Source organism: Myxocyprinus asiaticus, chromosome 28 (genome assembly GCF_019703515.2).
Source record: "Myxocyprinus asiaticus isolate MX2 ecotype Aquarium Trade chromosome 28, UBuf_Myxa_2, whole genome shotgun sequence".
In the NCBI taxonomy this organism is placed as follows: Eukaryota; Metazoa; Chordata; class Actinopteri; order Cypriniformes; family Catostomidae; genus Myxocyprinus; species Myxocyprinus asiaticus.
In genome coordinates this window covers 30,549,560-30,565,495 of record NC_059371.1, presented here as the reverse complement: position 1 = coordinate 30,565,495, position 15,936 = coordinate 30,549,560, and the positions used below count along the sequence as shown (strand labels likewise).

General features: G+C 38.6%; 1 protein-coding gene across 1 annotated transcript in view; it reads left to right on the top strand.

Annotated features, from left to right (window-relative positions):
• The window catches only part of LOC127418658 (plexin-A2-like), a 312,630-nt gene extending 297,263 nt beyond the window's left edge, over positions 1 to 15,367 (top strand). Inside the window, exons 29-32 of the mRNA XM_051659328.1 lie at positions 637 to 806; positions 1,012 to 1,224; positions 1,328 to 1,478; positions 11,272 to 15,367. Coding sequence (XP_051515288.1) covers positions 637 to 806; positions 1,012 to 1,224; positions 1,328 to 1,478; positions 11,272 to 11,367 — 630 coding nt within the window. The 3' untranslated portion in view covers positions 11,368 to 15,367. The remainder of the gene's footprint in view (positions 1 to 636; positions 807 to 1,011; positions 1,225 to 1,327; positions 1,479 to 11,271) is intronic.
• The last annotated feature ends 569 nt before the right edge of the window (positions 15,368 to 15,936 follow it).

Sequence of the window (15,936 nt, the reverse complement as noted above, 5' to 3'; positions counted from 1 at the left end):
GGTTGTGTAAAACAACATTTTTAATAATGATGGTAGAAAATTGTTTTTGGTGAAAGAAATCTTGTATGTGGACTTCAATGTGGACCTCAAGAAAGTGTAGAAAACTGTAAAAAAAGAAAAGATGAGCTAAAAACATATGCAGCTGTGATTGCCTGAAATTTTCCATAAAAATTACAGTGACCATGTTTCAAGAATTCAGGTTGTCATTTTGGTGCCTCTATATTTTACAGTTAAACTAAACAACATAAAATGTAACATAAAACACCCCAATGTTAGGAAAAATGAGAACACATACTCAATCAATATCGCATCATAATCAATATTAATACATATAATAAATATTTCAACAACAAATAATCAAATGTGATGGTTCACATAGTTTAAATTAACCTTAATTTTAACATTAGTTCACCGTAGAATTTGCCTACATGTACATGGCTTAATATACATAATATATACAAAATATACATTTTATAATATACATAATATAGATATTAGTTAACCAATTACCAGTTCTTTTTACTGTAGCATTTTAACATTCTTTTTGCAAACATTTTTACAGTGTTTTTACAATTTAAGGCCCCTTGAATGTTCATTTGGAACTCTGTTTAACAGTCTTCTCTATTTCTCTCTTAGGGTACTCTGCAAAAATTTGTGGATGATTTGTTCGAGACTCTTTTCAGTACGGTGCACAGAGGCAGTGCACTTCCGTTAGCTATTAAATACATGTTCGACTTCCTGGATGAACAAGCAGACAAGCACGGCATCCATGACACTGACGTCCGCCACACCTGGAAAAGCAACTGGTAAGAGGGCAAACTCCAGAATGAAATTTACACTTACTACACATCTCACAATGTATGTTCTGCATGCAAGTCATTCACCATGCCTTGAACGGTTTTATATTTAACTAACATTGTAATTTGTTAACATTTTCACCAACAGAATATGATCTACAGTTTAGAACAGTTTAACCTCAATCTGTCTGTCCATGTCATCTGTTTTCTGCAGCCTTCCTCTGCGTTTCTGGGTGAATGTGATCAAGAATCCCCAATTTGTGTTTGACATCCATAAGAGCAGCATCACGGATGCGTGTCTGTCCGTGGTGGCTCAAACCTTCATGGACTCTTGTTCCACATCTGAACACAGACTGGGCAAAGACTCACCCTCTAATAAGCTGCTTTATGCTAAAGATATCCCCAACTACAAGAACTGGGTAGAAAGGTAAAATATAATCAATCTAATGTAAATAAAACCATAGTACAAAAAACAAAACAGCATAAAGTTGATTTTTGTTATTTTTGTCACCCCCTGGCTGTTTCTACAGGTACTATGCTGACATCAACAGACTGCCAGCCATCAGCGATCAGGACATGAATGCCTATTTGGCAGAACAGGCACGACTGCACTCCAATGAGTTTAACATGCTCAGTGCTCTCAATGAGATTTACTCCTACATTAGCAAGTACAGTGAAGAGGTGAGGCAAAAATTGTGCACACACAAAAGCTCTATGTCCTCGGTAAACAAAATACAATTTAAGCTCATTTCCATCAGCATTGATTTTAAATCATATAGTGAACCCTAATTTTGAAAACAACCTCATTGTTTTTGTCAAAGTAAACTTACTACTTGACTCATTTTATCTGATCTGCACTGAAACTAACTGCTTCTCCACATATTTTAGTCATAGTAGATGCCATATTTAATTTGATGCAAACAAAAACAAGGCTACAGTATGTGGGTTAGGGTACAGTCTGTCCAATATGTTGTACCTTGGTGTCATTCAAAACATTTCCAATGGGCAAAAAACATGGGTTGTTAGATGTTAAAAGTTATTTAGCACCTTAAGGACTATGGCACATTGATCAGATTTCACTCCCTCATAGCCTCATATTCATTCACATCAAAAGAAATATGATGTCTAGGACTGCAACTAACGATTATTTTCATAATCGATAAATCTTTGATTATTTCTTCGATAATCGGATAAATAAGTACATTTCCTGTATTTTTTTAAAATGTTCTTTTTTTAAGAAACAGAAATGATAAAGGACGTAAGGATTTGGTTTGGTTTACTGTACTGAATGATTCTATACTCTCACAAAACTTTGAACAATGCCTGAATCATGAATAGTTATGTTTGATTTGTATTATTATTATTATTATTATTATTATTATTATTAATTTCAGGATTTATGCAAAACAGTTCCTTTACTTGTAATACTTAAAGTACTGTTTATTAAAGAGTAAAATGATTCATCAGGGATGGAGTAGGACAAAAGCCCAGCAGAGGGCAATTGTGACACCAGAATAGAAATATTAATAATTCTGCCCAGCTGAAAAATACATTTTTGTTAGATACATATGCTTGTATACTGTCACTGATTACATACATTTTAGGTATTTTAAATTAATACTGTAAGTTCTAAAAACCATATTTTCACTGATTTCATGTTTCTTTTCAAAAATATTCATTATAAAAACAGAGAAAGTAGCAGTAAAATATAAGTTATGCGTTGGAGATAAACAACTCTTAAACGCATCAAACAGCACACGCCCTCTGTCAACACACCTGATGCAGCAACCGCTCCACATTTAACTGCATGCTTATTATGATCTTCTTTGAAGTGTTTATAAAAAGTGCTCTTGTGCACTGGACACCTTGGGTTGTGTTTTTTCCACTTCAATTTGTCTCCGTCATTTTTCATTCAAAACATTTTCACTGGGCTGTAAAGTGACATCACTGACGGAGCTTCTCCGTGCTCACCACATAAATCAAAACTAATCAATAATGAAATTCTTTGTCCATTATTTTCATTATTGATAATTATCTATTTTATCGACTAGTTGTTGCAGCCCTAATGATGTCTACACTGATTAAGGTCCATTGGCATTCAAAATATCTGTATACAGCCACAAAACTTAAGCTTATGTAGGTGTAAAAATCATTAAACATTAAATTTATTAGGCCCTATTTTAAGAGTGCTAGCGCTGAACGCAGCACTAAGTCATAAGCGCAAAGTCAGTGGCATGGCAATGAAGTTTTGGTATCTTTGTGCAAGTATGAGCTAAGTCTAGGGGCAAGTCTGCATCCTATTTTATAGTCCATTCCCTGTCAAGCACCAGCGATATAAACCAAGACAGCACATTCTAAAGAAGTTGGTAGTGTAAATGGACTGTATGCAATGAATTAGAAGAATAGAAATATGGACTTGCGTTCTTTTGTGCACTTACTGCATCTTTGTTGAATGTCAGGCATATTTCTATGACAGTGACACACTTCATTTATATGCATAGAAAATGTGATTCTCATAAGAATTTGGATTAATCATTTTCATCTACTGACACACAAATCATGTCTTGTATTAACAGTGATTGTATCAGCACGCACTTCAGTTCTGTTAAGTTTTGATTTTGAAAAATTATATTCATTTATCGAAACACAAAGAAATTAAACCAAAAATATTTCTAAATTCAAATTACACTTTAAACAAAATGAAAATGTAATCAACTCCAACTTCTTCCCCCGGTCCCTTTTGCAGTGACTTAAAAATCACTTTATGACAACAGGTGAAAAAATACATATTATATCATAAATACAATTGTAAATATAAACATAATAATAATATTTAGTGCTGTCAGCGTTAACGCATTAGCGCATGCGATTAATTTAAAATGTTTAGTGCGTTAATTTTTCTTAATCGCGATTAAGGCATGTACTGATTTCACAATAGATTCTGACATTTTATTCAGCTCCTTGTGAGTTGTAAACACTGTGTTTAGTGCGGACATTACACTCATTTACACACTAAAAACAAACACACAACAGCGAGTCTGTGCCAATGATCAAGTGCTGGAGAAAGAACCTCTTATAAAATTAATGCTGAAGGGACTTAGCGGGACTTCACTGAAGTCCTTCACGAGTCTTTTGTAAGTCAGCATTTTACTACATAAGCATGTCAGTTCTTACAAGCCTGCTGTTCAGCTTGTTCTCCCGTGGAGGGTCTGTTGACGATCTGCTCAAATTTCATATAATTTCAACTTTGTACCTGTTGCCGCGGAGCTTTTGAAGTGTCAGCTAATGACCACTGGACAGTTTGGATGAATTATCATTATATTGGAAGTACCAGCGCTAAAAGCAGAACAAGATGCGCTTTTTATATGGAGTTCAACGCGGCGCTTGATGCCCTGACACGAATCATGTGCTTCCTATAACTAAAGTGAAAAGACAGCCTGCCGACTGATTAATATTAAATTAGGGTTTAATGCGCATTGCAATGAATACTAGTTCTTTCTATCAGTCAACATTCCATTTAGACTTAAGAAATGTTTAATGTTACTCGAATTGAAGCTATTTTTGTGAATTTATGTCTTTATACTGTTGAGTTTGGAAAATGTTAATAAAGCATTTTTGTTACATACTATATTGTTTTGTTCAATTGTGTTGTTCTTTCCAAAGAACAACAAAAAAAAAAATGCATTATGACAGGAAATAAGTATTTATAGAGTCAAATTTTCCTTCTTTTAAAATCTGTGATTAATTGTGATTAACTATGAACAATTATGAGATTAATCACAATAAAAAAAATTATCTACAGCCCTAGTGATAAATAAACCATGACATATAGATAGTTATCAGCTTTTGTATCATAAAATGGCTACAACTGTTATCATCAGGGATATAATTTGATGTTCCACTATATTTTCAGAGTTTGGACATTAACTTTATTACCACCTGCTGATGGAATCTCCAAACTGCAAATAGGAACTGAGTTTAGACTTTGCACTGAAAACAGACGTGGGTCTGAAACGTCTCAGCGCAATGACCTTTTCGTAGGAAAATAGCAAATTGCGCTTTGCGCCACTTCATTAACATACAATACACCCACAGTTTGCACACATACACCCACAGATAGCGCAAACACTCCCACCCACACCCACTTGCGCTTTGTGCTGGCACGAAAATTGCACTTAGAATTAGCGTTCACACAAAAATTGGATAAGACGTAGCACACGGTCATTGCGCATAGCCCTGCGTTTTGCACTCACAAAAAAAGATGGATCAGTTGTACAAGTCAAGAGGGTAAGAGAATAAGATGCCATAAATTAATAAAATGAGGCCTCTATCTTAATATGTTCATGACTGCTAGAGTCATATAGTCATAAACTACTATAGTCATAAGTTGTAAATACTCCCTAATCAATACAACCATGTTTGAAGTAAAACACACAGTTTGACTTGGAAGGCACCTTATACTAATGAAATAGTGAGTTTCACAGAATGATGTCATCTTTAAACAGTTTATAAAGCTAGTGGCAGCAAACTTCTGTGAGTCAGTCTCACACACACATGCACACTTATGCACAGGGAGAGAAAAAGGGTGAAAGACTGTGCGAGAGAGAGAATGAATAGAGCCCTGATGAGGAAGGATACACATAGCTAGATCACTGACAGCCTCTCCAACACAAAGAGAAGTAGAGAAGAGCCCACGATGGAGATGTTCCAGCCGTAATGGCAGCTCCACTCAGGGGACCCATTAGTCTGACCTTTACTTTACACAGCATTTAGAAGAGCACCCAGAGCCAAGAGACACAACTCTGCTTGCTGCCTCTCCTCTCTCTCTCACTCTCTCTCTCTGTCTCTCTCTCTCTGTCTCATGTAAATATCTCTCTTCAGTTGTTGTTCTGTGTCCTCTTGTCCTCACATTCCTCTGTTCGGTCAATCCTTCTTTTTGTGGTTGCTTTTCATTCTTTTTCTGTTCTTGGTCTGTTTTTCTCCAAACAGTGTAGACCAGGATTTGTCAAACTTTTGAGACCCAGGGACCCCCTATCCAGACACTCAGGCAACCCAGGGACCACCTAATATAAAAATAATAGATTTTCTTGGTAACTAAGATGAAAATGTTCTTTTGTTCCACGAGCCAAATGTGGGACTCCTGTTGTGTGGTGGCACAAGCAGTGCCAGCATGTAGTAATTCTGATTCATTATATAGTACATTGTGAATAGGACAACTGAAATAATTACCTCTGTCAGTCCTTCGGTGCACTTAACCTGTTGAGAGAGAGAGACAATATGCACTCTCCTCAAAATGAAGGAGACAATAATGTGGAGAGTGCTTTTGCAGCTATGCTGAAATGCGTGAAAAATTCAGTGCACACATTCCTTGTTGAATACTTGCTCACACTGACTGTGAAGCTCTAACGGAGCCTCTGAGCATCAGTAGGTGTGTTGACCTGCCCCAGAGCAACATCCACAGAGAGGAGCCAAGTAGGTGTGCTCCCAACTTGGCTCGGATGGCAGGTGTCCTGGGAAAACCAGGCTGCTGATGGAAGAATAGATAGATATCTAGTGCCTTGGGATTGATATCCAGGATTTAACTTTCAAATGTTTCACTTATAAATTTGGTTTAAAATGCAGTAATGATGCTAATTGCGTAGTGATGCTAATGCGTTTTTTCATTGTTACTGGAATGAAAGTTATAAGAACATTCTGGGTTCAACACAAGTTAAGCTCAATTGACAGCATTTGTGGTATAATTTTGATAACCAAAAAAATGTCGAAGGGAGAAGACATTAACAAGCGAGAGTGTTAACATGATTTTAATAATAAAATCTCTTAGTAGCCTTTTCTGTGTAACGTTACACACACCGAGCACTTTATTAGGAACACCTGTACACCTACTTATTTATGCAGTACATTTGGCAACAGTGCAATGCATAAAATCATGCAGATACAGGTCAGGATCTTCAGTTAATGTTCACATCAACCATCAGAATGGGGAAAAATATGATCTCGGTGATTTCGACCATGTGTCATGGATTTGGGGAGAGGAAGGACCCAAATGCAGAGTTCAAAAAAACCAAAAATACTTTATTATTAAAACAAACTCCCGCGAGGGGGAAAAACATAAACCACTCCGTAGGGGAAAAGTAATCCAAGGAATTGGGAAACAGGAAACATGAAACAGGACCAACCGGACCGCACAGCAAGGTGACAGAAACAATACACGTCTGCACAGTAAACAGTACAAGATGAACTGGCACTGGACAGCAAACACGAGGAGACTAAAATAGGGAGAGAAATCAAGAGGGTTCCCCAATCGGGCTAATCAGCTGAGGAGAGGGATAAGGGCAGCCGGTTGCAGCAGTTCAGGAAAGAGATAGCCACACGCAGCTGCCATGTGTGCATTTGTGTTTTGTGTCTTTGTTATAATTTCTCATTAAAATATAACTTTAATGGTTCACCCGGTTCCCGTCTCCTCCTTTCCCATTTTAACCCTGTTACAGTTAGTAACAATAACAAAGCCACATACTCTCACAAGCAGGCAAAACGTCCGATTGGCATGAGCGCACATCACCAAGACAATGAGGCAATATACACTCATGCCAATCGACAAATAAGAAGAGAACAGACACTTGTGTGAGAGTGAGAGAGGAAGCCTGGGAGACGGCTACAGGGCAGGGACAGGGTCAGGAGGCCTGAGAGGTGGCCACAGGGCAGGGAAATGGTCAGGAGGCCTGGGAGGTGGCCACAGGGCAGAGGGAACAGAGTCCTGGGTGGCAGCCGCTGGACAGGGTTCAGTAGGGAGCTGCTCTCATGGCGGAGCCATGGAAGTCTCAGAGAGCAAAGCCGTGGAAGGCTTAGGGAGCAAAGCTGCAGAAGGCTCAGGGAGGGAAGCCGTGGAAGGCTCAGGCACTGACCGTGACAGGGGAACAGTCTAAGTGGCTGAGAGCACAGGCAGTGGCAGGGTAACCATCTCCTTGGTCGTGAGCACTGGCAGTGACAGGGGAGCAGTCTCAGTGGCCGTGAGCTCAGACAGTGACTGGGGAACGACCTCTGTGGTCGTGGACACTGGCAGTGATGGGAGAACGGGCTTTCGTGGCTGTGAGTTCAGGAAGGGACAGGGGAATGACCTCTGGGGTCATGGACGCTGGCAGTGACTGGGGAGCAGCATCCATGGCTGGGAGCGCTGGCAGCGACTGGGGAGCGGCCTCAATGGCCAGGGGTGCTGGCAGCGACTGGGGAGTAGCCTCGTGGCCGGGAGCGCTGGCAGCGACTGGGGAGTGGTCTCCGTGGCCAGGAGCGCTTGCAGCGACTGGGGGAGCGGCCTCCATGGCCGGGAGCATTGGTAGCGATTGGAGAATGGCCTCCATGGCTGTGAGCGCATGCAGCGACTGGGGAGCAGCCTCCATGGCTGAAGGCACTGGGGAGCAGACAAGAAGATGCCCCATTCCTCCTCCTCCTAGTATGGGTTCAAGAATGGCTCAAGACTTGGCAGTCTCTGGCTGGAATGGTGGAATGGCCAGGGTGGGAGAGCTGCCTGTACTCAGGTGTTAGGTGAGCGCACATGCTGAGACAATGAGGCGATATACACCTCATGCCAATCGACAAACAAGATAAGAACAGACACTTGTGTGAGTTCGGCCACACACACACACACCCGACACCTTACTGAAGTGACCGAACCTCAGCACAAACAAGAAGACATCTCGCACCCCGGGCGTGCGGTGCAAAGCAGAGACAGACAAGGAGTATGAATGTCCGGGTCCCGACACAGACCGGAACCGAACTAGACAGGAAGTCTTGACCCAGACACCATACTTCAGACATGAAACAAAACAGACAGAAGAGCGTGCGGCCGGGTATAAAACAGAGGCCGCGCGCTCACACAAGACAGACAAAAGAGCGCGTAGCTGGGTATAAAACAGGGACTACACGCTCACATGAAGTCAGACATGGGCGGATATTGCCACGGTCCTGTCAGACCAAAACCCAGATTGACAAAGAGAGACAAAGCCATGACACGTGATTGTTGGTGCCAGACAGGCTGGTTTGAGTATTGGGATTTTCACGCACAGCAGTCTCTAATGTTTACTCAGAATGGTACCAAAAACAAAATACATCAGGTGAGAGGCAGTTCTACGGATGGAAATGCCTTGTTGATGAGAGAGGTCAACGGAAAATGGCCAGATTGGTTCGAACTGACAGAAAGGCTACAGTAACTCAGATATCCACTCTGTACAATTGTAGCGAACAGAATAGCATCTCAGAATGCACAACACATCGAACCTTGAGGCGGATGGGCTACAACAGCAGAAGACCACATTGGGCACTTTATTAGGACCATAGTGTTCCTAATAAAGAGCTCGGTGAGTGTATATCCAATTGTGTAACTTTGCTGCCATGACGAAATAATGCCGTAAACCCTAAAACGACCATAAAAACAACAATTTAAACAACTTCACAGCTCAAATAGTACACAACGTTTAACAGAAGAATTAATGTAAGTGCTTTTATAAAATTATAAGCTTTTCTGCCTTTAAGCTAAAAAATATTGGCCTCATTCACTTCCAATAAAAGTTCCTTACTGTAACCTTAAAGGGATAGTTCACCCAAAAATGAAAATTCTCCCATCATTTACTCACCTTCATTCCATGCCAGATTTTTGACAAATAATTTTAATAGAAGATTATCACAGCTCTGTTAGTCCTTACAATGCAAGTGAATGGTGACTAGATCTTTGAAGCTCCAAAAAGCAAACAAAAGTAAAAAAAAAAGTAATCCAGCAATCCAAAGACTCCAGTGGTTAAATACATATCTTCAGAAGCAATATGAAAGGTTTGGGTATATAAATAAATATCCACTTCCACATTCTTTCACATTTTGAAAGTGAAAGTTGGGATTTATAGTAAAAATAAATAAATAAATAAATAAAATAAAAAATAAAAATTTTTGGGGTGAACTATCCCTTTAATTTTTCCTTTTTTTTTTAAGAAAAGGAGTCAGGGGACTAAATTATTTTTGTTTTAATCAAAATTATCCCACAAATGCTGCCGATTGAGCTTAACTTGTATTGATCCTGGAATGTTTCTTTAAAGCACTGGGGCTAAACAAACTTAGTTTAAATGGGACCTGGAGTGAGAGAGCCTACATGTTAACCAATTCACATTTTTTTACTGTAGCATTTTTACATGATTTTACTGTTAAAATTATGGAATTTTTTTACAGTGCATCATTTTAGGCCTCTAAAAGATATCATTAATGTTGCCCCATCTTCGCTCACTGGATGTGCCCGTATCAATCTAGTTTCCCATTATTTTCACTGTTTGATGTGCAAATGAGTGTCAGCCAGCCACCACAATGCCACTTCCACTGGTGTTCCTCTGACACAACAGTCAGAGATTATGACATGAGCACAGAGGGGGGCCATCCCGTCCGCCCGCCCCCTCTCAACATGACTCGACATCTTTGACCGCTGTTTTCAAAAAAGGTGATGGCACTCCGCAGTGTGGGCCAGACTCAAAAGTTTTACTTGCCTTTTTAATGAAATATTCATGAAATGAAGTCTCTGGCAATTTTTCTCTCAGAAGCCGAAAATTATCCCTCCTATCACACTGAGCAGTAACTGGTCTGTGATAATAAGATACAGAGTATGACATCTATAGAACGTGCTTGGTGTTTAATGGTTGTCTGGATCAGTTGGAGCAGAATTTATATTCTGGAGTCTGTTGAAAAGTCATTTAGGGTTTGTTCACACCATACCCAATTCTGATTCATTCTTCAGATCTTATCTTTAGGACTGGCTGTTCACACTTTTTGCATTTGATAAAATCAGATCTGTTTGTTCATATATCTGTGTATGTTGCCTTACAATGGATTTAAAGTTTTTTGCTGTTCATACTTTACACATCGATTCAAAGCAGTTTCTACAAAACACTAAATGGATATAATTCAGATATGCCAGAAATGTGAATTTACGCTGCCTATATGAACAGCTGTAGTTCCTTAAGCCACATCCACAGTATTACGTTTTCATTTGATAACACATTTATTTAGCTTTTTTTTTTTACCTCTTATTTGCACTAGAACGACAGTTACCTGCATCGAAAACAGAGACTTTCGAAACGTTCACCATGACCTCATACATTGGAAGATGAATGTCATTAGGAACATTGTCAAACAGATTAGTGCGCAGATGGCCTTAGAGATGACTGATAACTGTCTTGGAATCAGTTTTAAGGTCCTGTATAGCCATTATCAGATGACTGATCTCTGCTATTGAGTCATTTCATTATATACCATATTAAATTTGACATGCTCATTCTCTGTACTGGGATCAGGTTAAATGCTTTATAACCTGACTTTCCCATCCTTCATTATATTATAATGAGTACTTAAGAGGATTTGTCATGTGACATGGTTCACCTCTGACCTCAGATCGGTTGTAATGATGTAGTGTGATGAATATGTTGCTGCATTCTTTTCCCAGATCACGGCTGCATTGGAACAGGACGAGACGGCGAAGAAACAGCGACTGGCTTACAAAGTGGAGCAGCTCATCGGCGCCATGTCATTGGAGAGCTGAGAACTAAACAAATGCTGTAATGAAGGATGGAAGACCTTCAAACAATCAAACCACCATCCAAAGCCTCTCCTAGAGAAAGAGAGCAATGGCTAGAGACCTTACACCAACAATAGCTTGAGATTTTTATTACATGTTTGTGAAGTCAAGAGGTTCTCAAGACCAATGGAAACCATAGATTTCTGTTTATGTCTGTTTTTAAAAAAAGCAAAGTGGGATGAGCAGCTTCCTGGAACGTAAGGTTTAATTTTTTTATTTTTTTGGGGGGGGGTTGTTTTTTTGTGTGGCTGGTTTGATGTGCCTAGCACTGATTAACACAAAGGATGCCAGACTTCTCAAGCAATTTATGGATTTCAAAAGACGCTGATACTTCCTCGAGAAATGCACTTGCTAAAACCATTTCAGGAGTATTCGACAGAGGAAAACAGACAACTACTGCCTCGCCATGATGGTCCAGTTGATGGCTTTTACTTCCAAATGTTATTTTTATACACAAGTTTTTTTAAGTTTGTTTCGTTGCAGTGTGCCTCTTGAGTCTTAATGGCATAGTGACGCTTGTATATGCATTGTTGGCATGATGAAAGTTCAAGTCTCTTTCTATCATCGGAAAGCAGCAGCTGTTACCAACACATGTGCATGCTAGTACACGCTAGTACAAACTTTGACTTTTCAGTCTCCTGGCTTTACAGACCAGTAGGAAATCCATATTGTCTGAGATATCCAACGAACCTCCAACAAAAAGGGGCCAAAGTTCAACCAGCATGTCCATTTGGCCCAAACTCTTTTACATTTCCTAGGATTGCCATGTATTGACAGCGAAGGACCAGAAACCAGTGTCGAACTGGGTTAAGAAACTCCGCTATGGCCTCTCTGTGTGTTTATGTCCCGTTTTCTACATGTAAGCATATGTGAGTGTACAAACGTTACTCTATTTTGTCTTTGCATTTTTGTTGCTTTTCTACAAATGGGAGTCAGTTGAGCTGATCTCCATGGCACATCCTGAAGAATTTATATGCTCCATAATCCCCCATCTCCATAATAGCGCTGCCAAAATTCTCATATGATATGAATGCACCAACGAGTAGCACCTTCAAGCAGAAATCACACATGGAGAACCTTCTTCCCTTTCAAAAGAATGGACTCAAATGAGTGGATAATCTTACCAGAGAGTATTAATTATTATGTATGGTCCAATGTGTGTGCTTAGTCTGCATGCATTATACAGTACCTCATATTTAAAAATAAAAAAATATATTCTCTGTTCCCATCTACATATATTTTCAAATGCCAAGAGATCACATGAGTTGTGGATGACTCAAGGAAAGGCGATGATGTAATATACCGCTATATCACTTCCTGTCTGTACACATAGTGCTACCCAGTCTGGACCTGTTGGGATTAATTGCCAAAAGATCACTTTAAATTATTCACAGACTTGTCTGTTGATGCTTAAGTAGATGGCAAGGATGCTTACAGGGGCACTTGCGAAATCAGGTATGAAAAGACCATGAGCTTGGAACAGTATTTATAAATATAAAGTATTTGTAAAATACTTCAGATGTCTGGAATCTTGCTAGCTTGAGTGGGTTTTTTTCTTTTTCTTTTTTTCTTTTTTCTTTTTGGTTTCGTCTTTCATTCCCCCGTCTGACATGAAATATGTCAACATAAGCATAAACAAACAACAACATAGCTTTTATTTATAATGCATAATGGCAGGTAGGGCTGTTTTTGAAGATAATTCTAACCAAAATAGACAAGGTCGTTCAGGTAGGTGTCAGTTTAAGTTCACCACAGCATTACGGAGAATTCTGTCTGAGCCAAGACCGAACACACAAGAATGATGCTTCACTTTACAGCACTTTTAACCAGACCTCAATCTTCACTTATCCTTATAGCCCTGTTTTATTTTATGCAATGCAGTATGGGACTATTAAAGGTGATGTGTGTCATTTCTACATGTTTAATTACTTTTTATCCCAGCTTAAAATGGAGAGACGACTGTAAGTAAGCCATTCTAGGTTGATTTCCCGAGAAGTGTGTACTGTTTATTTGAGCATCCCAAATGGCCCAACATAGCAACATTGGCTCGACCAATGGTGTGAGCTTGGTAAGGGACTACTTGTTTGACCGACCAATGGAACATACAGTGAGTGTTCGGGAAACATGTTTAAAAATCATAATGTTTGCAATTCCGTTTGGCACAGAAATTACACACTTCACCTTTAAAGTAATTGATTTTTATTGATAGACATTTGTAAAATGCCGCATGTTGTTTTCCCCTGTGGCCTTAGAACATTTAATCAATTTTGTCTAGTTCATTTGCAGCTACATGTCATTTCCTGTTTTTGTTAGTTGTGTTTTAGACTGATCAGAGAAAGAGAGCGAATGCAATGGTGAAAAAGGGTGGAGATGGCATGCCCTCTCTCAGTTGGTTGGTTGGTGGTGTCTCGTGGAGTATTCGAGAATCATAGGAATGAGAGCTTTAGCTTCAGATTCCCCTGCTGCTTTGAAGCTCGGCTTTGATCTTAACTAGTCATGTGCACGGTGTGATTGGGAGATAAACAAATACACATCAAAAATAGGAACCAGTGCAGGAGATTACAAATGAAGAGCTGTATTATTGACAGTGAAATGATTGGTTAAAGGGGTAGTTCGGCCAACATTTTGTCCATTAATTACTAACACTCATGTTTTTCCAACCCTGTATGTTAGCCTCAGTCACCATTTACTTACATTGTATAAAAAAAAAAAAAGATGCAACGGAAGTGAATAGTGACTGAGGCTAAAATTTCTGCTTAACATCTCCTTTTGTGTGCAATGGAGAAAAGAAAGTCATTAAGGTTTGGAATAACATGAGGGTGAGTAAATTATGACAGAATTTTCAGTTTTGGGTGAACTGTCCTTTAAAGGTATAATGGGCACTATGGGAATTTTACTCTTCCTAAACAAACACACATTCCTCTAACCACACACTGTATAGTCAAAATATGTGAATTTAAAAGCCATGTCGCATGATAAAGCTTCCTACTTTTGTTTATCCACGGTCTTCCCCATTTCACATTCATCAGAGCCCAATCGTGCAACTCTGTTAGAGCAAGAGTCTCTCCAAAACCTGTTGACCCCATTGTCCTTGTAGTTTTCCCAGGATATGGCTCTCAAACCTTGTAATATTAATGTGAACCTTGTTGCTACCACATTAGTAAAGGAAGTACGACTCTCCTGCTTGTGCAAAGATTCAGAGAACTAAATGTATTTCTCAGTTCTAAAATGTTGTGGCACAAGTAATTGCACTTTGCTGAGAGAGATTTCTGTAACTCAACGCTTATTACTATTTATTAGAAGACATTTGATCCCCTCCAAAAAAAGAGAAAAAAGTTAATTAGAATTTTTATTGTGCTATTCTGCAGAGCAGAATAAAATTTGACAGCACTGGGCAGCTTTCTGAAATATCAGCAGTCGACTGCAGTGGTCGCAACGGCTGTTAATTTTATATTTGGCACGAATTGAGCAATTTTGTGCACTTTTATGTTTTTAGCTCATGTTTTGCTTGGTGATTGAAAAGCATGCTACAAACAAGTGAAATATTCATATTATCTTCATATTACAGAACTTAATCGTTCAGAGGAAACAAAAATGAAAGAAAGGCTTTTGTAGTCACCCCAGAGGTGAATATCCTTCCATTTTCAATCATACAAAATTATAAACAAATCTCTCTTTGTAGATACTGGATTTCTGTAACATAGTACATAGAAATAATAATGACCTCGATGATAATAATAACACTTATGGTTGTCTGTTCTTGTTGTTTTTTAAGTGTTGTGAATTGTAAGAGAGTTAAAGTATTTAAAAAGAAAAAAAGTTGGTTTGTTTTTTTAATTGCTTTTGTTTTGTTTACATATTATATTACTGTGTACCTATTGTAAATATGAAGCACACCTATTTTGCAAGCCAAGGATTCACTTTGTACTGTTGTTATATATAAATAAAATTTACTGGTTAAACACTGGTGCCTCCTTTATTCTTATTCTTGTTCCATTTTCTCTATATTCAGAAATATACAAAACAATTAAGTGTGAATTTACAGCGAGTAAACTAGTTGCTATACTTTAATAGTAATGTTTACAGTTCAACAATTTATTACATTTAAATGGCAACTTAATAATGTCCTGATCATGTGAAGTCACAGTATAGTGATATAGCTGCTGTGCGCTGATTAACTTGGTCTGCATTACAGAAATATCTTGTATATCTCTTGTATAACTGTAATATTTTGATGGCCACTATGAATTTGGCATTAATAAATATTATGTTTGCATTTTTCTTTTTCTTTTTTTATTCTAAAATTATGTTGATTGTCACCGGCTGGGAGAAAATAATGATATAAGTTCCATGATCTCCAGAAAAAAGGAATGTTGTAACGTCCAATCTTTATATATATATATATATATAAAATGTATTTTTAATAAAGTCGGGTAAAGCCTTGATTAGGGTTAGGGTCCTCACAAAAACATGACAGTGATACTTGAGTTGCTCCAGTGGTAGGAAAGCCTTATAATGAAATTTACATATGGA